Raw genomic sequence first — 25,458 nt, 5'->3', positions numbered from 1 at the left:
TGGCTTTTCTGCAATCCTAACTATCAGCAGAGCCAGCCCAAGCCGCTTCACTGTCTCCACCTAAGTCTGCAAGAAATGGGGTGCAGATGCGTGAGTGCTACCATCCACCAAAGAGGACGTGTCACTCACCTGACTCCCTTCACAGTTTGGAGATGTTTCCAATCAAGGTTGCAGCTGAGAGATGTGCCTTATAGGTTGACATGGCTATGTATTGCCCTTCCATGACCCAAGTCACCGTGTACTGGGCAGGTATATGGTGAGGACAGCTGTGCCTCTTCATAGCACAGTGTTAGTAAGGCAGAAGTGTCCCTGAAGGTATCCTTCAGAGAGGGAGTACTCCTATCTCTAGAGCAGGGAAAATGCCATCCTGTTATGATTCTCAATGGACATCACACATGAACAGGAAGTTGCCTGCAGTCTGATATTATCTCCCATCTGCCCTGATCCATGGTCCTAGGTTTCTGAGGTTTCCTGTAGTACCTGTTTAGGAGCCCATGCACCCGTCATCTTATTAAATATACTCATTGTTAATGGATTCATAGAAGAAAATTTGTTACTGCCTGGTCAGCCCTCTACCCTGGCTTGAAAGCTGGGGAAAGGTGACAAAAGACTGGGTCCTGCCTTAAAGGCAAACTGAGAAGTTTGATTCGTGGGGAGGATGACTTTCTTGGAGCCTGTGACTTGGGGGTTGGTCAGACTGGTGTCCAGGAGCAAAGGAAACTTTGGGGCCCTGTACCTATTTCCAGATGACCCTCGGTTGTGGGAGAAGACACGGCAAAGCATAGCAGGCAGGGCAGTGAGCTTTAACGCACTCCTGCCATTCAAGTTCCTCTCTGTCTGAGTGATGAGGGTGTAGGGTTCGGATCCCAGGGGGTACATGGCAAGTTGAAAGTTCTTTGGCATACCGGGGAGGCCAACCAGAAAGGTTTAAATGGGGCCAAATCTGTGCTCTATAATCATTCTGGTCACAGGCTGTTCCCTGAATCTCCTCTCAGCTGGCAGCCTGTTAGGTCTCTGGAAATAGTGTAGAAAGTGTTCAGCACTTGGTCTGCCCAAGTAGGTTCCTAGGAAAGAAAAGGAGAGCCAGAAGCACTCACTGATTGGTCAAGCTTTCAGCCAATGGGACGAGGCTTTCATAGGCAGAGGTTGTCCCACTTTAAATTAAACTCAATTTTACAAAAGACTGTTAATGAAGGAGTGGGGTACACTCAGAGTTCTTCACATATTTGTTCATTTTATGAGAAGTATGTTTATATTACGAGAAGCTCTGTTAATGAGACCACTCCCACAGGGGCTACTGGGTACATCTGGAATTAGATTTGGAAAACCTGATTTATAACTCAAATTCCAGCCCTACACCTGTTCTATAAAGCAATGGTTTACTCATTATGGGATTCTCAGAGAACAAGCTTGATCCCTTTTGCTTTGGGGGGATTTCCCTACTTAAGGAAAAGTGACCCTGGAGAAGAATAAATTCTCCCACTCTTTCAACAGTGTCTTTCACACTTAGGCATTGTGGTGAAGCAAGTTGTACACAATGCAGCATTTAACACCATGGGCAGGAGGGCATGCTCTGATCATGGGCTTGGAGCATGACTGAACAATGATGCACACTCGTATTCAAGAAGAATATCTGCAACAAATGGGAAGCAAATTCCTCACCTTCTCCACTTGTGTCCGTATTAGTGAAACCGACCTTCCACAGTGAGTTGAAACTGGAACCAGACTACTGTTCAATACTCCCCCCTCTGCTGCTGTTGCCTTGGGTGTTCAGGGCATGTCTCTTGATGTCCTGTTAGGTCTTGGAAGAACAGGTACATATCTATTGCAAGCTCACCCTGGTTCCCTCCTTGTCCCCTGGGTCCCCTGAGGCCGGATTCCTTGGATGCTGTAGCTCAGACAGCAAACACCAGGGATGTGAGGGTACCACAAACATGGGCTTCCTGACAACCAGATCAGCATCTCTTGATTGTTATTTTTTTAGGAAATTCTGATGGTGACTGGGCAGTGGCGACACTTAAGTCACCAAAAGGTATCGTATTGCTTTTTCTGTCAAACTCAACATTAAATAATGAAGGGACAGAGAGTCCCAGTGTTTGTATGTGACCCAGTTATATGTGTGTCTTCTCTGACTGGTACCTATAAGTCTGTGTAATCTCTAGTGTAGAGGTGTGTCTTGTAGCATGTGTGTGCACATGTACATGCACTTGGATGTGGTGTCCATGCTTAGGCAGTCATTGGACAATGTGCTATGCCTTTGCTCACTTCCAATTATTTGTTGTTTTATGGAAATTCTTCTGTCAGACACATCTCAGGAAAGGTAAATTCATCAAAGAGACTATAAAAGCAAGGTGGCAAAAACAAAACACAAGAAAAATTAATTCTGGAAGTATTACTGGTGTACATGGGGATGAACATAATCCTTCTGGGGAGATTAAATACAGTCAAGTTGTTGATCATAAGTCTGGGAAATTGGCCTTTTAGTTCCCTAAAATTTGTTTTCAACTTTCCCAGCAGAGTGAGCAGTGGGGCTAGGAATTTTCTGAGTTGAGTCTTTGAATTAACTACTTGGGTGACTAGGTCAAGTGGTGGCTATAATTAATGTATTAATTCCCTACTACATGCCAGAATTCTGACCCTTCACATTTATTGTGTTGCTTAATTCTCCAAACACTTGGCTGAGAATTGTCATACCTATTCAGAACTTGGTCATGGATGTCCAAGTGAGGAAGTCACACTTGTCTAAAGGAATTCGTCCACTAGAGGAGGTACAGTGAATTGAGAGTATGTATGATGCTAATGGACACATTGTTCCTTGGGGATGGAGGGCAGGAAAAGCTGTTTTCAGAACCAACATCTTCTTCGTTCCCTGTCCACTGCTAGATCCTACAGTAGGAATGCAGTATCTGTTCCACGAGGTGGGGGCAGAGCGACAATGCAAACACCTAGACAAGGGTGTCTTTTTTGCATTCTGACTTCTCAATGGGAACTCAATTATGGAAATCTGGGCTGGGGTTGGGGCACCAATTACGATGCTCTTGAATACAGATAGTGTTCAACTGGTGTAGGTAGAGGATAGAGAGAAGAAAGTGGAGTCGAGGGATAACTGGGGAGCTGCAGGATACATGAGCAAGTGGGTACGACAGGGATAAGGACCCCTAGGGAAATGGTCTTTGCATTAGGAGGATGTGAGCACCTGCTGCTCGGGATACTTTGGTTTGCTAGGTCTTGGGTGGAGCTCCAGGAGTTGAGTTGCCCAAAGTTCCGGAGTGCTGCACTGCTGACCTGAGCTCTTAGCACTGCTGCTGGACAGACATCTTGCTGGGAGACAAACACCCTCGAATGAGGACATGAAATGCCTCCCAAGACTTAAAGAAATGAGGAAGAAATTTGACAAATGCTCCAGAGCTCAAAAACAATTTGGATCGGAATCTGGGGATACAATAGTCCCACCCTGAGGAAGAGGTCTGTTTTCAATGAGAACCCCCCTACTACCAGGTTGTTGACTTGAGAGAGGCAGATTTCAGATCCTGCATTGGATAATAATTATTCACAAGTCAAATCCCATTTTCAGAAATGCCAACAATTTAGAACATGACAGACCTACTAATTTGAAAGGCATACCCCTCCTTCTCCTGCCTGTGAAAAAATAAGCTATTAAGGTCCCATGACAGCCCTAAGGAAGCAGTATGCATCTTGGCCTTTATCAGTCTGCTGTGGCCTGATCCTTTAGACAGTATTTCAGGCCATGTCAAAAGCAAAGGCTTGAAAGCTGTTTCCTTCTCGATCCGGAGCACCCTCCCTTCCTCTGCTTAGTGCACCTATATTTATTTTGCCTTGTATGGGGAGGAAAAACAGAAGGCCAGGGCTAACTTCCTTTGAGGTCACTTGTCTTTCTCAAATGCCATCCATTCAACTTATAGAGAAGGCATGAAAACAAGACTGGGGATTTGTACAGTCATGCTCTTCTTCTAAGGAAGAGACAAGCTGGGTCAGGCTTAAGACTCAGAAACACAGGAATTCCAGTCCTGCCCTTTATTGGCTGTTCTTGGTACCTTCAGCCAGTCATTCAACTCCTCGGCCTGGATTTTCTTCCATCCAAGTACTAACCAGACCATACCCCGCTTAGCTTCTGAAATGAGACTTGACAGGAATGTTCAAAGAAGCATGGCTATGAACTCTAAGCCCTGATTTCCTGGCCTGCAAAATGGAGATAATCACACCAGATACTTCCTAGATGGCTGCAAAAATGAACTAATGCTTTAAACACATGTCATGTTCCCTGGCGCGGAGAAAGTGGTGAGTGGCTGCCGGTGATTACTGGTGCTATTTTGCTATTACCACCAAGTGAGAAAAAGTCTGGGGCTCTGAGGAGTTCCATGCCAATGAAAAGTGCTTCAACTTTGGTTAACTCATTTCTCAAACAGCCTTGACATCAGGTCTTTTATTTTAAGATAGATCAGTTAACATCGTAACAGCCAATTGCTCCAATACTGTTGGAGACCCATGTTGGGAACATAGGGAGAACTTTTGAAGAAGGTGGGGACTTGGTCTCTCCTAGAGAGTTTGGGTAAGAAATTGTAACTGTGATAGCAAAAATCCTTGTAGATGCCTGCTTCTTCCTGATGCCTGTGTCAGTTTTGATTCACCTTGGGAGAGAATCGTGTCTGCTAGGACAGCAAATGGCACGAGGAAGTGGCAGACATCACAATTATCTTTCAACACGTAGTGTTCTCCATGGCCATCGTCTGTAGGGGACACTGATGTTGATCCACTGTGATGAACCCTGGGAATTCCGGGCCTGTTTGTGGGAAGACCACAACAGGAAGACAATACCTCAAGTCCACAATCAAATTGAAGCCAGCTTTTGGGAAACTGTTCTTCTAAATGAATATGGGTCTTCTGGAGCTACAACTGGCGCACATAGTTTGAAGGGCACTGCCAGAAGGCTGCTGTTTTCACTGGAGTTTGCCTTTGTGTTCTTACTCAACCCACCGACACTCTGAACTCCTGTTTCTACCACTGCTGAGATAGAGGCAACTGGAGAGTCTACTCTCCATGGGCTTCTGAGGCAGCACAAGCAAATGTCTTAGCACAGGACTTGGTAACAACAGGTCCAGAGTATGCACAGAAGAGGCCAACGGTCCAAAGATCTCTATTTTGGAGATGATTCTTAGTAATGGTGAAGGTGACTTTCAGAAGCCAATACTCAGGTAAGGACCTGGGACCCCCATCCCCATTTCTCTCAAGATAACCAAAGGTTGTCTCAGGCTACACAAGAAAATTACATCTCAGCAGGTCACTGAGACCAGACAGTGACATAAGGGCTTACCCTGAATTACTGGTGATGACATGCAAATGTAAGTCCTGGGCCCACCCACCCCTAAGGACCTGGGCCTGTAAGTGTGTGTATGTGGGGAGGGTTGCCAGCACATTCTTTTTTTAATATACCTTCTGAATATTCTTAGTCTATGCCACTTTATCTAATACCAAACCCTAAATGCAAAAACAAACACATAATTGGTGCCTCAGAACACCAATTTTCACATGCCATCATTTTCCACAAGATGCATTTCTTCTCATAATTCAACAACTTTTACTATATATCCTCAGAAATGCAACTATTACCACAGTCAATTTTAGATCGTTTTCATTAGCTGAACAAAACAAAACAGTCCCCTTAGCTGTGTTTCTCCAAACTCCATCCTAGGCAGCAAACACATGCATTTCTGACGTTTGCTGGAAAATATATATTCCTCATGGTGATCAAAACCACATCACAGTTAAAAAAACAAGGGGGTGGGAGGCAATCTTACAACTCGTTTCCTGCTCTGCATCTTATGGGCTACAGAAGAGTTACTCGACAACCAAGATGCCCAATATCTCTGGGTCTTAATTCCTTAGAAATTAAGGAATTATTAATTCCTTAATAATTTCTTAATTCCACAGAAAGACCAATGGTACCTTGTTGGTCTTACTTCAAGAGCTTTTAAATGTGATTATGGAAGTGAAAGGCTAAAACATTATCTCGTCCATAGTAGGTGCTAAAAAATCCTAGTCACTTCTTTCTCCCAAGAGATGACTATGCCAGGTGTGTTCCACTCTGGAGACTCAGGGAGGAAAAGCGTAAGTTTTGAGCTAGCCTGATCTACACAGTGAGACTATCTCTTAATAAAAACATAAAAATGAATAGGGAAGGAAAGAGGAAAGAAGGAAGAAAACAAATGTCTCTTGTTGACAGTCGTTCTTCTAAGGAATGTTAGAGGAGGCACGGGGCAAATGTAAATATTTAATTTGGTTATATCTTCATCAGAGTGCACACAGCCTGCAGTTCATGCTGGTGAAACGCTCACCCAAAGGCAGCCTTAAGACATTACTTCCTGATACCCTAGCTTTGGCAATTTCCTAATTTGGGTTATTAGTTTTGTAGCAAGTAGTAGGATACAGAGCAGGAGGAATGGGGTAATGAGAGGAGATTTTTTTTTTAATAAAACTCAAACCCCACCCTATCATCCATTCTGCACCTTTGAAAGCACAGGGCAGCCCTAGAGCATTGGTGCCTGAGGACCCACAGAAATGAACCTGTGGAGAGTGCTCTCTGGCCTTCATAAAATGTCATTACATCAAGATTGCAATGAACAGTTTACTAGTTTAAAAGTGTGTCACTCTGAGTAGAAGCCAGCCAGATCCACACAATGCAGAGCGGACATGTGTGGTGCTCACAACTCTAAGTAGACACTCCGCATAAAGTTGTTGATAACTGCATATTACTAAATGAAGAGAGGCAAAGCACTCGAGAAAAGCTTGTCCTTTTCTTAAAACTACTGAAACAAAACAGGACAGGGAAGTAGAAAAGCAGCCAGAGGTGGGCAGGTCTGTCATCCACACACAGACACTAGGAGCAGCGAGAAGGATCCAATCTGGAAACTCAGGATTCCTCTTAGAAGTGAGTCAAGACCAGCTCACACTTACATCTGTTATCTGTCACCATGCAACACCCTGTAACAAAGGGGCTCAGACCTCACAGCTCAGAACTCACTGGTCTCAGCATTTGTTCAGCATTTGTTCAGATGGGACTCTTGGCATCGGTGATTTGTGGGAGATGGGAGGTTTTTCTGATCTCTGCTGAGTTCACTCACAAACGGATGGCTGGACATTGGCTCATCTAGGCCGTTTTGGTCGTTTGTTCTGGACTGATCAAAGCTGCTCAGCTCTACTAGTCTTGTCTTAACGAGGGAGCTTAGACAAGTCCCAGTGACGATGGAACCAGAGAGCAAGCAAACCGAGCAATACCAGCCTCCATCTTTGTCCTGTCTGTGAATAGTGTCAGTCATGGGGATGAGCTCAGAGCCCAAGGCAAAGAAGAAAACATGAACTTTTCTTTCTGAGTTGCTTTCTTTCTCTTTTCTATTTTTCTGGAGGAGTTTAATGTCATATGGAGAAAAGTCACTGATAGAAAAGGAAGAGCAAAAATTCATTAATACCTCCAACTACTACAGCACCCCCAATCTTACCAATGGACTTTAGATCTGACAGTAGAAGGTGGTGAGTGCAGGGTGGGGGACAGAGCCTTTCTCTTCCTTGCTTCAGTTTAAATGTGTACATTTCACCAGCATGGAGGTAGACCAGAAGACAAGGCACATCCTGAGCTTTTGAGAAGAGCTATGTCTGTGTAACAGCAATGCCGGACACACAGGAAGGCAGTGAACAGACACAACACACTCTGGGCTGTATTGTGTCAGAGGCTCTGTGGTTAGCTCTGCCTGGAGCCCAGCCCGTGGACCTTTGTTAGCAGCCTTGCTGAAAATGGAGACTGCCCAGCCAGGCAGCCTGAGGGAATCGACAAAGGGTCCAGCATTGCCGAGGACCACACGCTACAATAAAGCGGTTTGTGGTACAGTCTGGAGAGCTTGGGGTGAAGCCCAAGCCAGGAAGGACGTTCTTCACCAAAGGCAGCTAGACCTCCTGCCAGGGCCTTCAGGGTTAAGGTGGGAAAAGACCAGGCACCAAAAGCACTTGCTTTTTTGTGTTTGATCTTTTCCTCTCTTAGAGAGGCCTCCTGCAAGAATGATATGGTGTTCGGTGTTCCACGGTGAAAGCATCATTAGGACCTGACTCAAACACAATCCCCTCTTGTTGCAAGGCCCTGAACCAAGTAAATGGACTAACTCGCCCTGAAGACATGTCTTCTTCTGTCCACCTTGGCCCTGCTGAGAGGTCCTTAGACAGATCAGGCCTCCTCTGCCTTTCCTGTTCCTGCCTGCTGAGATGCCTGGGGGACCTGGGCAGCTTCACAGTATGCATTTCAAAGGATTAGAGGAGGTCACCAACAACCTGAATGGCCCACCTTGCCTCTTACTTTTAATTTAGCTTGTGAAGGAGGCAGAAAAAAGGCAAAGACCCAGAAATATTTCTATAGAAGTTAAAGTAAATATTGCTTTACGTCACTGAAGGCTCTACAAATACAGTGGCTTAAGAGAAAGAAGTGTTTCTCCGGCACATCACCCCAAGGGTCCACAGGCCCATAGCCGCACTGTGGCACCCTGCTGTGGCACCATCCTTTGCACTGTCAAAGTTGGTTGGTATCATACAGCCTGTTACTCAGCCTTCTCCCACTGTGACAAAACACCCGAGGGATATCTTAAAGGAGAAAGGTTTTATTTGTTGCAGATGTTTTGTTCATGGCCACTCGGTCCTGTTGCTTTGGACCTGTGACACTGCTTGTATCCTGGTGGGTGGAAGGGTGTCAGGGTCCTAATTCTACTTCCTAAGGTTTCCACTGTCTCTCAACAGTGCCATCAGCTGGTTAGAATTTTTATTGCTTAGACAAAATACCTGAATTCTTAGGTTCAGTCCGTCATGGCAGGGAGTTACTGGGTTCAGTATTTGAGAAACAGCAGTGAGAACAGGTACTACCTTATGTTCTAGCCAAAGGGAAATGCTAAGAAAGATAATTTTATCTAGCAATGCTAATGATATGCATAATTGGGGATTATCAGGGCAAATGTTTCTCTTGGGCCAGCCAGAGGACTGTTAGGCAGAAGTAGGCTTTGGTCAGAGGGCTGAAAGATGAATTTAACCTAGTATAAAGTAGGAGTGAGGTTCAAAGGCCTTGTGATACACTTCTGTGTTCAAGAACAGAAAGGAATCATATATACTGGGTAGAATGGTGTCCCAAAGATCATGTCTACTCAGACTGTGAACATGTGGAAATAAGGTCTTTGTAAATGCCACCAGATTAAAATAAGGGCACAGTGGATTAATGTGGGACCTAATATAATGACTGAGGCCATACAAGAAGAGATAAATCTGGAAATACAGATTGAGAAGGTGGGGCAGGTGGAGATTGGCCATCTAAAGCCAGAAGCTATGAGGCAATGGATGTCCCAAATTGCCAGAAACCAAGAGACACTAGAAAAGGCAAAGCTTGGAGAGGATGTGTGGTTCTGCCACCATGGTAACTTCAGACTTCTGACCTCTAGAACTGAAAGAGAATACATGTCTGTTGTCTAAAGCCAGTCAGTTTGTGGTACCCTGTTGCAGCTGCCTTGGAGGAAAATACATCCTGTGATGTGTTTCTGTCAGTACGGAATAGAGGAGTGTGCACAAAGATCAGGATTCCAATCATGCCACTTGGGGGGCTCTGCAAAGAACGTGGACCCTATGTTTAAATGGAATTGGAAGATTAATTGCTATATTTCATCATATTATTGAACCAAAGACAGAGATGGAGGGGGGATGGTGCAAGCTCTGCGGGGCATGAACCCATCCCTAGGAGTCATGCACAGCCCCAGGTGAAAACAAGCTGTTAGAAGCCTTCCTGGGGATTCTTTGGGCCCAGGGAAGGGAAGGAGGTGGGAGGCCACCCACTGAGCCCTCGGATGTGCAGCCCATCTCAGGAACTGGTTAGTATCTCCACACTACTTCCACAGATGCAGGGTTCCACCGCACCCGCATCTGCACACTGTCTGCTGCTAATTAGGGGAGAGACAGATGGAAGAAGGTGCAGTTGTGTTTTACCACCCTGGCTCCTTCAAGGCAATTAGGCTCATTAGTAGGAAAGTACCTTTTTCTCTCTTTCTCCCCTTTTCAGGTATAGAGAAAATCAAACCAGAGAGTTCTAATGCTGCTGAAGGGCCAGAGCATCTGTTCCTTGGTCGGCTTGTCAGCCATCTGCCCATGAGGTAGTGGGGCTGATTAGGTTAATGCATTTGCTAATGGGGCTTACAAGACTGCTCAGTGAGTGTTATTTCCTTCACTGGGTGCTTTGTCATCTATTAAGAGAGGGACCACACGTGTAGTGTGTCAAGTAAGCAGCCCCCATCTCACTCCACAAAGAAGAGACCAGAAGTGCTGTAGAGGGTGCGGACTTCATGAAAATTGCATTGCCTCCAATTACCTCTTTGTGGTTGAAATAATCTTTAAAACATCCTTTGGAGGTGTCTGTTCTACCCCCAGGTACTAAAGCTACATCTGTACTTCACTTCTCTAAAACACCCCAGGGTCCCATGGAGGGATTTGGTCAGTCACATCAGTAGCATGGATGAAACAGTCTTCCCTACGGGACATTAGACAATAGTGGTATAATTTTGCTTCCCTCCCTGTACCACCAGAGTATTTCAGTTCCCCAAAGCTGTCATGCTTCTTCCCACCACGGGGGTTGGCAACATGCTGGCTGCTGTGTAGCAGTTATCAAATGGTTCCAACACTTAGGGCTCAGCACAGCTACCACTTATTGGAATCATGATTCTGAGCCTACTTCTGGTGTGACTGGATGCTCCAGGCAGGACTTACCTAGGCTGACTGTAACTGTGTTGTCCAGGAGGATGCTCTCACCAGATATCTGGTAACTGGAAGGCTGTTGACTGTGTTGAATGGGAGTAGGAAGCTTGTGGGTTTCTTATCCTTTAAGGATAAAAAGTGGGGTTTCACACAGAAGGAGGTTCGAGCAGCTGCTCCCAAAAGCTGCTACAATTTAGTCAAAGCAAGCAATAGAGCAAGCCAATTCCAGGTGTGCAGAAATAGACTGTCTCCTGATAGAAGAGTTGCAGAGGACTACGGTCAGTCTTGTGATACACTGAAGAGTCACTCACACCTTTGCATGTCACCTTAAAGATGTTTCTTTGTGGAAACCTCCCCTGACCACTGCTCATTTTCTGTATGTCCTCTCTTGGAGTAACTGGCCACTTAACCAACACGCTAGGTAGGTAGTAAAGGAAAGAAACCACAAGGAAGCAGATTGGTTTGATGGATGCCCACTTTGGGCCCACTAGGTTGCCTGGTACAGAGTAAGTGCTCAGTAAGTGTGTATTGATTGAGAAGTTATATTGTGCTCTAGGAATTATTGTACGTAGCATATATATATATATATATATATATATATATATATGTATATATATATATATATCACATGCTTTATTTGTTATAATAAGTCTGACAGTATTTAGTGTTTTCCCCATTTCAACCTAAGGAAACAGGTACAAGGTATTTAGTGGCATCTCTATGGTCTGTCTGATTTCAGAGTCTACACACTTTTTTAAAAAATCTATTCTACATTTCCCAAGGTGTTTCCAATACCAGGTTCACCAAGAGTTGGGTATGGAGGAAGCCGAGAGGACCCACCCATCTTCCCTAACAGCCCAAGGGTCTTACTTCTCTTTATAGTTTTCTGAGAAGGCCTTCCTCTTTCATGATTGGTTTTTTTTTTCCACTTGTAAAAATGGGAACCTGTGGTGATATATTGTATACCCTAATAAACTTGCATGAGGATCAGAGGACAGAGCCAGCCACTAGATTAGACATAGAGGTCAGACAGTGGTGGCACATACCCTTAATCCTATCACTCGGGAGGCAGAGATCCATCTGGATCTCTGTGAGTTCAAGGCCACATTGGAGACAGAGGCAGGCAGTGGTGGCACACACCTTTAACCCCAGTAGTGGGAAGCCCACAGGCCTTTAATCCCAGTACTGGGAAGCACACACGCCTCTAATCCCAGGAAGTGACAGCAGAGCAGAGAATGGTATATAAGGTGTGAGGAAACAGAAACTAAAGTAGTTCAGCTGAGACCCTTTGGGGGAAGACTCGGAGGCTTTCAGTCTGAGGAAACAGGATAGGCTGAGGAGTTGGTGAGATGAGGTTGGCTGTGGCTTTCTCTGCTTCTCTGATCTTTCAGCTTTTCCCCCAGTATCTGGCCCCAGGTTTATTATAAGATCATCTAAGATTCGAACAACAGGAACCTTTGAACCATGTTCTGAGCAGACTTTGGGCTTAGTCTAATGTCTGAGGAGTAGGCGTACACAAATGAGCATGCTAGGTCATGACCGGGTACATAATGAAGGTAAGTGAGATTTTCAGTCAGAGGAGACTGGGAGGCAAGAGGAAAGGGAATTTCTCCATCTTACTCTTGACCAGGTGTGCTCATCTACGCTTTATGGTATTTTGCTTATACACTCACCATTGACTATTTATATGTCCAATATTTGCTAAAGACCAAGCTTCATGTTGTTATGACAGGGAAGACAAACACAGACCTGGCTTGGCCCTTGTGGAGTCCTAGAGAGCAAGATAAGCACCAGGGAATGAAGCATAGATCAGCTGTGGAGTGGAGCAATGTCAAGTGCCTGGGAGAAGAGCATATTCTGGAAGGATCCTATCCAGAGGTCTTCAAGTAGAAGAAGTCAAGGATACCAGTAGTGTGTTGGGAAGCCATTGCTCTCTGATTTTCTAGAAAAACTACCTGTGCCACTGTGATAGGATGGTCCTGGAGTTCCCAGGTCCAGCTGTGGGTTAGGATTGATTGCATGGACTTAAAGACAAAGGGTGTCTGGACTGGCCTTTCAGTGATTCTGATTAAACATGTTTGGAGATGGTTCTGGGTACCTGAATATTTGTCTCTTTGATCCCATGTAGCTGCTTTTATTACCAGGATTGAGCTACTAGCTGTGGGTAACCTCAGTTGGGTCATTTCCCATGTTTGAATTTGACAGTCCTCTAGTTTGTATAGCAGAATCCATGTACAGAAGTCAAAATGCCCATCTTTTGTATAGAAAATCACATGATGAAAGTATGTGGAACTGTGGTTTCCACATCTATAGCTTCACATAGCATGAATGCTATGAGATGTTAGGTGTGAGCAGCAGAGGTAAATGAACAACAAATACTTCTTAGTGAGATGCAATTTCAAAAGTGTATTGTTACAAAATGAATCTAAAATTATAAATAATCTTAGAAATAAAAATTACAAGATAAATTTAAGAGGAAATGAAAAAAGAGGAATCATCAGTTTATTGGATAAGTATGGATCTAAATAAATAAGGTCCTACCTCTAGGTAAAGAGCTACAGGCATTAAATGGCTCCTCAAAAGGGAGAATCAATGTTCTCCAGGACAAGTCCCTTGACTGGTTATCCATCCAGTCCCAAGTGCATGTACATATCAGCAACATTGAGAGAAATCATCAGATTACACACACACACACACACACACACACACACACACACACACACACACACACCTTATATGTAACAATAATAATCGAAGAAGAGGGAATTTGAAGGGGAGAAATGGGGTATGGGAGAAGAGGGTAAATGATGTAAATACAGTACTCATTTAAGAATTTCTCAAAAAACAAATGCAAAAAAAAAGACAATGAAGTGAGGAGGAGGGGAGGAATGGATCATTCGGCGAAGGACCAGGTGTGGTGAGACAGTGGAAGTTGGCTCAAACCTTAATAGTTGGTAAAATCAAGAGCCTTAACAACATTTATTCTCTTTGGAGAAATCATTCTACATTGGGTAATCCAGATCAGGAGTCAGTCAACCTTTTCTTAAAGGGCTGAGCAGTAGACATTTCAGGTTCTTCAGCCACTGATTGTCTGTCACAGTAACTCAATTACATCAGAGCCATGGGCCATAGGTAAATGGGCGTGGCTTTGTTTTCAAGAAAACATTATTTACAACAACAGATGGTAGCTAACTGCAGTGGTGCCCGGGGCTACAGTTTGCTACTTTCTGGTGCAGATTAAGAAAATGTGTTTTAGAATGTATCTTAATTGAAAAGATTTGAGTAAAAAGATTTTCATTTAGGTTTTATTTGTAATAGTGTAACATCGGCATAGCTTAACTTTTCATTGATAAAGGGATTAAGTTTGATAGTTGATGACAGTCATTAAGATGTTTGTTAGTTAGTTATGGCAAGCTAGGGGATGCTCCTAGACATTACAGGAGGAAGTAAAGCTGTGTTGATAGTAGTGGTGGCCAAGATAGACATGCTGAAAGTGCTCAACACACCGAATCACTTAGCCATGCACACAACACCATGAAATGCACTTGTTTTGAGTATTTTCCTTATGCAGAAGTAGATAGGGGTAGAATTTAAATAAGACAGCCAAAGTTACACTGCAGGCTGGTGGCAGAACCGGGATTTTAGTACTATGCTAGTTAAAGGTTAGAGCAAAAACAAAAGCAATCATACAAATGAGTAATAATCCAGGAGAGCATAGAGAAATGGGTTGGTTGGTGAAGTGTTTTCTCCATAAGCAGGGACCCCCGAGTGGAGACCTAGAAACCACATTTACACAGTCAAGTTAGTGGCATGCTCTCAAAATCCCAGTGCTGGGGAAATGGAAACAGGTTCTGAGGTTCTGTGGCTGGCCATTGGGCAGAATCTGTGAGTTCTGGTGAAAATGAGAGATCCTGCGTCAAAAAACAAGAGAGTAATTCAGAAAGGCAACTGAAGTTGGTGTTTGTCCTCATGTGTTCCCCCCAACACATACACATAAAACCCAGAAGAGGCCAGATGAAGATACATCTGTCAGCCAATACTGCTGTTCTTGAGTGGTAGATGATATAAACATTTCTCAACATGTCCAGTGTTTTCTTCAGTGAGGATCATTATTTTAGCGATGAAGAAGCAACAATTGAATGTTAGAAAATCCAAGGTTAGGGGCAAGTGGTGTGGACTGTAAATGGGAGATGTGTTTAATTGGGATCGTCTAGATGTGTTTAATTGAGTGCATCTTTAAACCTCTTGTTCCTGCTCTGGACTGTGAAAAGGCCATGGTGCCACGCTTGCCTCTGTCTTGTTCCAGGTGGAGTCCCGATGTGTCTTGTTTGGATTGTCAGCCCATTTTTGCAGTATTATCAAACTGAGCAGTCCAACTCCCTAACTATCTTCTTTCTCTCCCCTGTCTCTGCCCTCTCTCTCCATCCACCCACCCCACTGTGCAGCTGACAAGGTCAATGATGACTTCTACACCAAGCGAAGGCACCTGGCGGAGCTGGCTGCCAAGGGAAATCTCCCTTTGCACCCTGTCAGAGTGGAAGATGAGCCCCGGGCCTTCAGCCCAGAGCATGGGCCTGCCCAGCAGAATGGACAGAAGTCGCGAACCAACAAGATGCCCCCTCATCCCCTGGCCTACAACTCGACTGCCAACTTTAAGACCTGGGACCCCAGTGACCAGTCTCTCCGGCGGCAGGCTTATGGCAACAAGGGCAAGCTTGGCATAGCTGAGTCAGGCTCTTGCGACCCCTTGGGGACTCGCACCCAGCATTTCCCACCCACCCAGCCATACTTCATCACCAACAGCAAAACAGAAGTGACTGTCTGAGCTTTCACTTCAGGGAGTATCCTGGAGACCATACTCAACTGAGAGAGGCAAAAAATCCCATCCCACCTACACCTCCCTGGTCTTGCCCAAATCCCTATCAGACACATACACACTCCGTTCTACAGGAACCAACCACAGACCTACTCGTGATATGGAATCATGCTTTTCCTGGTCATGCCTAATATGCTCCAGCAGGCAGCTGAGCAAGACCGAAGCATGGACATTCAGCAATACAGAAGAGGGGAAACTTTCAGCTTCAGGCCCAAATTGTGGGGGCTCATTTTCCTTTTCCCCCTAAACTGGAAACTGAAATCCATTATAACAAATATATATAAGTAGCACAATTTAGACAAACTGCCCCTGGGGCACACTCCCCATGTTCTGTCTTTCTTGGTAAAAGGAAGAGGGTGGGCACACAGGCAAGGGTAGCTTCAGAGTGCTTGGGGAAGAATTTTTTCACATCACAAGCATTTCCTAGTCCCAAGAAGTGATGCAAACACAGAATAGTGAGGAGTGTGAGGCAGTAATGGACCCTAAGCATTACACTGATGGAACTTTGCATACCATGGAAGCTGAAAGCAAAAAACTCACAAAGTAAATAGTCTCTAAACCCACTGTCAGTGCTGGGAAGGGAAGAACATTCTAGAGAACTTTCTGAAAGACCATGATGTCGGGAGGGATGAGCCTTTTATGAGGGTCCAGAGAATAATAAAAAATGAACTTTTCAAGGGACAAATAAAATGAACAGCATATTAATTTTGTCCAGGGCTTAGAACATGTGCAGTTGGAGAGTTAACCAGAGGTGTGAAGGGGACTGAGAAGCCTCCACTTCCTGGCGTTTCTCCTTCACCTCCAAGACCTGGACAATGACAAAAACGTCCTCTATGAACTGTCTGTCCCCAACGTCCTCCCCCCTTCAGCGTGTCGCTGCCGCTGCTGCCAAACTTCAACTGCTTTGGAGTGAAAATGTCATAAGCGTGGGTGGTGCCTTCAGTGTGGTGTTGTTCAAGTGCCGTTCTTGTTTTAAGTGACTCTTCTGTTCTCTTAGCCTCCCTCCTCCTGTTTTCTCTACAGTAGTGATGTTCCATCTTCCCTTTGTAGGGTGAGCCCAGCCAATTAATACCCTTTGAAGGGGCTGCTACAATGTCAGGGGGACCTAAGGACACTCCCAGAATTCCCACAATCCCATCAGATGACCTCCGGAGATATTCTGTGCCATCTTTTCCTCCCTGAACTCTCTCAAAGTTGCTTTACAGATTGGTTCCTAGAGCTAACAGCTATTGGGTCTTAAGAAGGAGGGTCATGCTAAAAGTCCTTTGTTTAGTGGAAGTGCAGACATGTGCATGGAGAAGCAAGAGAATTTTGTTTAAAGAAGAAAGTCTTCAAATAGGTCCTGAGGGTCTTAGCTAATTAACAAGAACCTTCCAATGACTCACAGCTTTTTTTGGTGTAAAAATCTAGGTGAAAGTGAGTTGGAGCATTCCATGTGATGTTCTGCCTCCTGGGTCTCTCTGACATCACAACATCAGCACATCCAACTATTATTCTCCATGTTCCAAGTAAGTATGAGGACCCTGGCAAAACCTTTGACCTCTCTGGGGCTGTCTCCCATAGAAATCATGGGGAATCTGGCCTGAGCCTATTCAGCTTTCTAAAAATAGTACTGTGTTTTTATTTACAGAAGAAATTCTGCAAAGAACACACTCTATAAGATTCCCATATAAGAGGTGCAGAGAAAGGCAACACAGAGGTCAGAGGTCAGAGTAAATGTTGAGACCCCAGCACTCTCCAGAGGGGAGTATGAACTGCTGGCATGCACATCTCTCTTTGACTTGAGTTAGTTCTACCCTCGAAACACAACATCATCTGGATATTACCATCACAGTATTGGTATCTAAGTGGATTCACTTTTAAGCAATGTTATTTTAAAAGGGAAACATCTGTCTTTATCACATATAGAACCCCAGCATCAGTTACCATGAATAGACAGTAAGTATTATGGAGAACAGGAAGGTCTCAAAGATGAAACTCTAGTGAAGGTCTGGCCTGGTCTCTTCTCTCTCAAAAAGACATCAGTGTTGTTAAAGATGCTGGTACCCAAGACAGAATTGCCTTGGAATAATTGAGTGAAGGGGAATGCAGATGAAAAGAAAATCTTATTTTAAAGTTGGTGTTAAATATGCTACCTCCATGACATATAATCTGCATGTACTAGTAACATACTTCAAGAAATACTGGGTTGACCTACCTGAGAGATGCTTTCCAGGTCAAGTTCTGCAACCCTTTCCTTCCTTATAGCTCGTTTTCCCTCCACTCACGTTACCTCCCCTTTATCTAATTCTAATTTGAGGGTCTTTCTGGATTCCTTGTCTATAGTATTCTATTTCTTGCTCATTCTTTTTTTTTCACAGTAGACTTCATCCAGTGAACTTGACTCTTAGGTCTGCAACTGTAGGTTTGACTTCAAAGATACAGTTTGGCCAATACGATGTAGCATATACTTCTCAACAACGTGAGCTGTGGACAACTCACAGAGCACTTGTCTCATCACTTCCCACTTGACTTTGGGAGAGGAACTGAGGAGGGACAATTAGACGGGCAAGATCTGTTTATTCTTTGGCTTCCTCTTGGGAGGTTGGATAAACCTTCTGATACTGCAAGGGAACGTGACCTGTAGGACAGTTGATGGCTGCCATGTGACAAGGCTCTTGTGGCCAGCTTGGGGGAGAAATAGAAGAGAAAAATATGATTATTAAAACCATTCTCTCCTCCGTCCATATGATCCCTCATTTCTAACTCCATGGGACCAGAATCTGGTTTCCCTCACCTTTCTGGAGTGTCTCAGCCTCCATCCGCCTTGGGCTCTGCCTGGAATTCCCATCTAACCTTCCCCAGTTTTTTTGTGTGTAAATGGAGCATATTTTATGTGCAAATATTTTAGTAATTGTATGTTCTGCAAGTAACCCTGTGTTAACACTTGTCACACTGCAGAGTTTATGATACAATAACACTTCCTACAATGAAGAAAAAAACATTTGTTTGTTTTCTAAGAATGTTTATTTGTAAACATATGTATTCACTATATTAATATGAATTTCTTACCTGGCAATAAACTGATTATATGTGATGCTCCAGGTGTCTTCTCATCCTTCCCGATATCTACAGCCTGAGCCGAGTTTCTACCAGGTATTAATGAGCCTTTGAGACTCACAGTACTGATCCTCTCAGGGAGCTGAGGCTTAGACAAGATTTCCAGAGATATTGTTTTATTTATTTTATATTGACTTAGACAAGATTTCCAGAGATATTGTTTAGTCTTTGTGGTAAGTATGTACACGTCAAAGTTCACTCTGAGTCCTTACATATGGCATTGCTGTGGCTCTTTATCATCACTAAATTTGCATTAATGGCAAAGAATCTGGCTGCACTTCAGAAATTTACATCTACTAGTAAGCAGACTGTAGTAGGCATGACTACTGACAGGGTGGAATAAGGCTCCCTCCTGCCCCCACTTATAGAGCTGTATTTCCTGGCTGACTTCTGTCAGCACTGAGCAGAAACCTGTAGAGTTTGGCTCCTCCTGGAAGAGGTTGAAAGTCTGAAACACCGAGAGACAGTAATTCACTTAAGAAGTGAAGGTGGATTGGCAAGATGGCTCAGTAGGAAAAGCAGCTTGTTGCCAAGCTTGTAACCAGCTTTTGATCCTTGGAACCCACGTGGTAGAAGGAGAGAATTATCTCCTGCAAGCTGTTATCTGACCTCCACAAATACCCTATGTTATGTATGCAGTGCTCCATACAAATAAATACAATGAAAATGAGAAACAAAGATAGGATCTTGGGAGGGGATGGAGAATCTGACAGGAAAACTAGCAAACAGGGGACCTTACTGATGGTTTTTTGTGGCTCTCTTGCCCCCAAGGAAAAGTCATGACACACAACAGAATTCACTAGCCAGAGTTTTACCAAGACAAAGAGAAAGGGATGGAGGTGATCAGGCCTCTGAAAGGACACGTGCGAGAAAGAGGGCACTGCCTTATAAAGGCCAGGGCACACCCACGCACAGGCCCACGTGGCTATTCCGTGTGTGCGCGTAGATCACTTGGTCACGTCCACACAACTATGTGACCGTGTAACCGTGGGGCATGGGACATGCAGGACATATGACCCGGAAATGACTAGGTAGAGATGACTAAGTGTCCCGCCGGGCATGCATGACCATGGGGGCGTGGTTGGAATTCCTATCACTTATCATGTCATTTGTCAGATAGCTCAGGCTTAAGGTTGTATATAAACTATTTTTCACCTTTATTGATTTTATTTTTAAACTTAAAAATCAGCGTATAATGTATCAGCTAGTGTTATGACGTTTGGGGACAGAGTGGGCTTTTTGTGGTTCTACTAACCCCATCTCTCTGCCCCTTTGGCCTTCCTTGAAGTTACCAGTCCCCCATATTTTTTCCTGGGTTTGCCATGTGTGTTGTCCTCATCTTTCGTCATCACCCAATGTTACACTCACATGTGTACATTATAGGCTGACACCCATGCAGGGAAGAATGTGCAGTTTTTCTTTTCTTTGTATGGATCATGTTTAATGGTGTACTCTCAAGATCTGTGTGTTTTCTTGCAAATTAATGATTTCATATTTATTTATAGCTGAGTAGTATTCCATCAGTTTTATGTTGCACGTCTTTATTATCAATTTATCTTTTAATGGGTTTTTCGGGGTAGGTTCCGTTTCCTTGCTCTCACTAATATAAACTCTATAAGAAAGTATTGACAGGTGTGGTGGTATGTGTTTTACAACCAGCACTCAGGAGGCAGAGGGAGGTAGATCTATGAATTTGAGACCAGTCTGGTCTATATAGTGAGTTCTAGGTCATCCAGGACTAGATAGTGGGTGCCTGTCTCTAAAGGAAGAAGAGTATTAAGCACACACTCTCAGAACTCCCCTATCCAAGTCTGATTTGTATCATGTATCCATGATTCCAGGGACTTCCCATGAGGAAACAGTCCTAGGCTGACAAGTACAAGAACAGAAACATTTTCAGTATGAGAGAAAGCCATAGCCCAGAGGTGTTGCTGGAGGGCTTCTCTCCAGGTTCTACCAAGCCCCACAGTCCCACAATCCATGTATAAAATAGTCACTCAGACACTTATATTACTTATAAACTGTATGGCTGTGGCAGGCTTCTTGCTAACTGTTCTTATATCTTAAATTAACCCATTTCTATAAATCTATACCTTGCCACGTGGCTCGTGGCTTACCAGCGTCTTTACATGTTGCTTGTCCTGGTGGTGGCTGCAGTGTCTCTCCCCCTTCTTCCTGTTTCCCCAATTCTCTCTCCTTGTCCCGCCTATACTTCCTGCCTGGTCACTGGCCATCAGTGTTTTATTTATATAGAGTGATATCCATAGCCCAGAGGTGCGCCAATTGGCAACCAGAAGTCAGTCATTGTGCCCTAGCTTCAAAGGTGCAGAGATGCCAGTGCTGGGGCAAGAAAGCACAGTGGCTACTTACATCCAAAGACTGGCAGTCCTTCTGGAATAACACGCCCAAGGTGGGGATGTTCAGGAAGGCTTTCCCGGTCAAGCAATGGGGAGTGTGGATCACAATTGGCTGTCACAGTCGGGGCCTTATCCTTGATTGGGAGATCCCCCACTGGCCAGAGGGTTACTTGGTATCACACAGAACAGAGCTAGTAAAGTCTGATACAGTGCCCGGCAGTCACGGGCATATGGAAGAAAAGAGTGCTCTTCTGGCACTTGGACATGTTCAAAGGTCGAGTCACCAACCAGGACACATTGGAGCCCTACTGGTGGAGTCATAGTACAGAGAATTATGCCTTTGTGGGGAGAGACACACTTCTGTGTCTTCAGCTACCTGAGTTAAGTCACAGCTCATCAACAGCAAACATGCAGGGTGTCTTTGCAGAGACAGATATCGCTGAACACAGTGTCTTGGCACATACCCCTCACCAGAATTTGCTTCAGAGCTGCAGTTCAGAGATGTATCTAAAACTGGAGCAATTTATTCAAATCAGTTCATCAAGTGATGAAACGAGGATTTGAACTCATGTCTTTGCTTGCTCTGCCAGCGGTTCTCACTTGCATGAGCATGTGGATCAGTGAGGGAGCTGGAGAAACATGCTGGTCCCTAAGCATCCCTGCAGTGGGTAGATGAAGTGGGTGTGAGTTAGGGCAACCAGTATGCAAAACAAGTTCCTGACCATTTCAAGGCTCAGGGTGGAGCTTGAGCAGCAACACACTGGTTATCTGACCTCTGAAACTCTTCCCAAGACTTCAGGACTTAGAGGAAATGGAACGGCACTACATGCATCCAGAGAGGGAGCCTCTGTAGGTGCATCCTTTGCCTTCATGACCAGCATTGGAAGCTCTGTTCTGTAATAAATAGACCTGGTGGGCAGCACTATTGACTCCAATACTGGTCCACTGTGTTCCCAGGTCCGGGAAGTCACTTTCTTTGGGATTCTATTAGGAAGTCTGGGTTAATCTTCAATCTTGCCCTCTCACCTGACTGAGCCTTCCCTGCAAACGTGGAACCATCAGCAGAGTGAAGCCCTTCTCACTTGGATTTTCTCGCAACACCAAAATGGTGCCTCATGTCCTAGTAATTCCCAGTGTTTTGAGTACTTGTTAGGTACTTGGTTCCTACCCAGTCACGGACTCAGACAGACCCTCTTCCCCTACCCCTTTCTTCCTCTTCCCCTCTTTCTTCAGAGTCTCTGGCTTTAAACTTGGAATCGTCCTATGTTTGCTTTCTAAGCATTAGAATTTCTAATATATACTACTATGTCTGATTGGAGACCTAAATTTCAGTGCTTTTGGTGCCTTGGGGTATCTAGTAAAGCCTGTAGACTCCTTGCTCAGAATGATATTTTCCAATACATAAAACCAATAGGATTCCAAAGCTCATTATCTTACAATACAGTTATGAAAATGTTTTAAATCTCCACATATTTATGATGTAAAAATATTCGCACTTTTAGCAAATGTACTAAAACAGAATGCCTTGTGGTCAGTTTCTAAGTCATGACAGCACAATCTTTTCCCCCCAAAGGTTTATTTCATGTGTATGAATGTTTTGCCTGCATGTATGTGTATATATTCACCATGTGTGTGGCTGATTCTAACAAAGGTCAAAGAGGGTGTCAAATCCCCTGAAACTGGAGTTACAAGTGTTTGTGAGCTACCATGTGGGTGCTGGAACTGAATTCAGGGCCTATGCAAGAGCATCAAATGTTCTTAACCACTGAGCCATCTCTCCAGGCACTGAGCACAGTGCTTCATGCTTTCTGTTGCAACTGTGACTTAATTCTCCCAGTGACACATGGCACTGGTGTTTGTGTCTTTGTTTTTTTGCTACATGTATCATTTGAGAAACATACATTTCAATTAGAGCCTTGTGAAAACAACACTCTCCCCATTTAAGTTCACAAGCTCACCGAATTCTACCTACAGATCTCTGAAGGGTCAATGATTAGAATTAAATGCCCTTGAATTGGCAGATTTAGGAGACACAGAGCTACCCCTGACTCCAAGCTTCCACAGTCTTGCTCTTAGAATAGAGATAACTACTGGCTGTTATTGAGAAGAAAAATAATAACAATATTAGCTCAGGGCTTGACACTTGGCAAATACTAAGGCATTTTTGCTATCATAATAATTATTTCAATATGTGTCTACTTTACCCTATGAAATAGTATTTTATTAGGTCCCATTCATAGAAGAAAACACAAAGGACCAGAAATGTTAAACTCGCTCAAGTAACAAACAGCATCCCAGCGGCAGAGCTGATATGTCCATTCTCTATTCACAGATGACCAACAAAAGTCCTGGTGCTTACAGTTCCTGAGTGTCTGAGCGGGGAAGGAACAACAGGAGCATCCTGGGACAAACAGACAGTAAACTAAGAATCTTAAGTTTCTTTCAGATTCAGCCTCAAACTCTTTTTAATTTCTTTTTTTTTTTTTTTTTTTTTTTTTTTTTTTTTTTTTGCTGGGTCATTACAAATTTTGTTCTTGCAGTTTTCAACTTTTCATTGGAGTAGTCAGTCCATGTAGATGTGATACAATTGATGGTAAGTTAGGACCCACCTTTGCAATCTATTTGTTTTCATTTTTATTTAGTATTAAGAGATTTTATATTCATTTTACATACAACCACAGATTCCCTTTTCCTCCCTCCTCCTGCCCCCAGGCTTCCCCCCCAACCCACCCCCGATTCCCACCTCCTCCAAGGCATGGTCTCCCATGGGGAGTCAGCAGAGCCTGGTATGTTCAGTTGAGGCAGGTTCAAGCCCCTCCTCCCTGCACCAAGGCTGCACAAAGTATCCCACCATAGGCACTAGGCTCCAAAAAGCCAGCCCATGCACCAGGGATGGGTCCTGATCCCACTGCCTGGGGGTTCCCTAAACAGTTCAAGCTAAACAACTGTCTCGCCTATCCAGAAGGCCTAGTCCAGTACCATGGGGGCTCCACAGCTTTTGGTCCACAGTTCATGAGTTTCTACTAGTTTGGCTGGTCGTCTCTGTACATTTTCCCATCATGATCTCAATGTCCCTTGCTTATAGAATTCCTTCTCTCTCTCATCAATTGGACTTGTGGAGCCCGGCCTGGCACCTGGCCATGAATCTCTGCATCTGCTACCATCAGTCACTGAATGAGGGCTCTATGATGACAGTTAGGGTATTCAACCATCTGATCACCAGAGTAGGCTAGCACAGGCACCCTTTTGACTATTGCCAGTAGTTAAAATGGGGTCATCCTTGTGGATTCCTGGGACCTTCCCTAGCACTCTGTTTCTCCCTATTCCCATGATGTCTTCACTTATCATGATATCTCTTTCCTTGCTCTCCCACTCTGTCCCTGTTCCAGCTCAAACCTCCCATTGTTCCCCTATGTTCTCATCCCCCATCCCTTGCCCTCCATTACCCCCAGTTTGCTCATTTGTAGATCCCATCTATTTCTCCTTCACAGGGCAATCCATATATCCTTCCTAGGGTCCTCCCTAGTAGCTAGCCTCCCTGGAGCTGTGGATTGCAGTCTGGTTATCCTTTATTTTACATCTAGTATCCACTTATGAGTGAGTACATACCATGTTTGTCCTTCTGAATCTGGGTTACCTCACTCAGGATGATTTTTTTCTATTTCTATCCAGTTGCCTGCAAATTTCATGATGTCATTGTTTTTCTCTGCTGAGTAGTACCCCATTGTGTATATGTTTATGTACCACGTTTTCTTAATCTATTCTTCAGTTGAGGGGTGTCGAGGTTGTTTCCAAGTTCTGGCTATTATGAATAGTGCTGCTATGAACATGGTTGAGCATGTGTCCTTGTGGTATGATTGAGCATTCCTTGGGTATATGCCCAAGAGTGGTATAGCTGGGTCTTGAGGTAGATTGATTCCCAATTTTCTGAGAAACTGCCATGCTGATTTCCAAAGTGGTTGTACAAGTTTGCATTCCCACCAACAGTGGAGGAGTGTTTCCCTTGCTCCACATCCTCTCCAACATAAGCTGTCTTCAGCATTTTTGATCTTAGCCATTCTGACAGATGTAAAATGGTATCTCTGAGTCGTTTTGATTTGCATTTCCCTGATGACTATGGACATTGAGCAATTCCTTAAATGTCTTTTGGCCATTTGAGCTTCTTCTGTTGAGAATTCTCTGTTTAGCTCTGTAGCCCATTTTTAATTGGATTGTTAGGTATTTTGACGTCTAGTTTCTTGAGTTCTTTATATATTTTGGAGATCAGCCCTCTGTCAGATGTGGGGTTGATCTTTCCCCATTGTGTACATCCTCAAACTCTTGATCATATTCCATGCTGTGTCA

The 25,458-nt window shown here is 44.2% G+C and overlaps 1 protein-coding gene across 2 annotated transcripts in view; it reads left to right on the top strand.

The window, feature by feature from the left end:
* Shisa9 (shisa family member 9) overlaps nucleotides 1-18,734 on the top strand; it is a 310,186-nt gene extending 291,452 nt beyond the window's left edge. The window contains exons 4-5 of one of the 2 annotated variants that reach the window (XM_006983891.4): nucleotides 1,985-2,032; nucleotides 15,228-18,734. In XM_006983891.4, coding sequence (XP_006983953.4) covers nucleotides 1,985-2,032; nucleotides 15,228-15,607 — 428 coding nt within the window. In that variant the 3' untranslated portion in view covers nucleotides 15,608-18,734. The remainder of the gene's footprint in view (nucleotides 1-1,984; nucleotides 2,033-15,227) is intronic. The other variant, XM_006983892.4, reaches the window with a different exon arrangement.
* The last annotated feature ends 6,724 nt before the right edge of the window (nucleotides 18,735-25,458 follow it).

The sequence above is a fragment of the Peromyscus maniculatus genome, chromosome 8 (genome assembly GCF_049852395.1).
Source record: "Peromyscus maniculatus bairdii isolate BWxNUB_F1_BW_parent chromosome 8, HU_Pman_BW_mat_3.1, whole genome shotgun sequence".
Lineage (NCBI taxonomy): Eukaryota > Metazoa > Chordata > Mammalia > Rodentia > Cricetidae > Peromyscus > Peromyscus maniculatus.
This window is presented reverse-complemented; position numbering and strand designations above follow the sequence as displayed.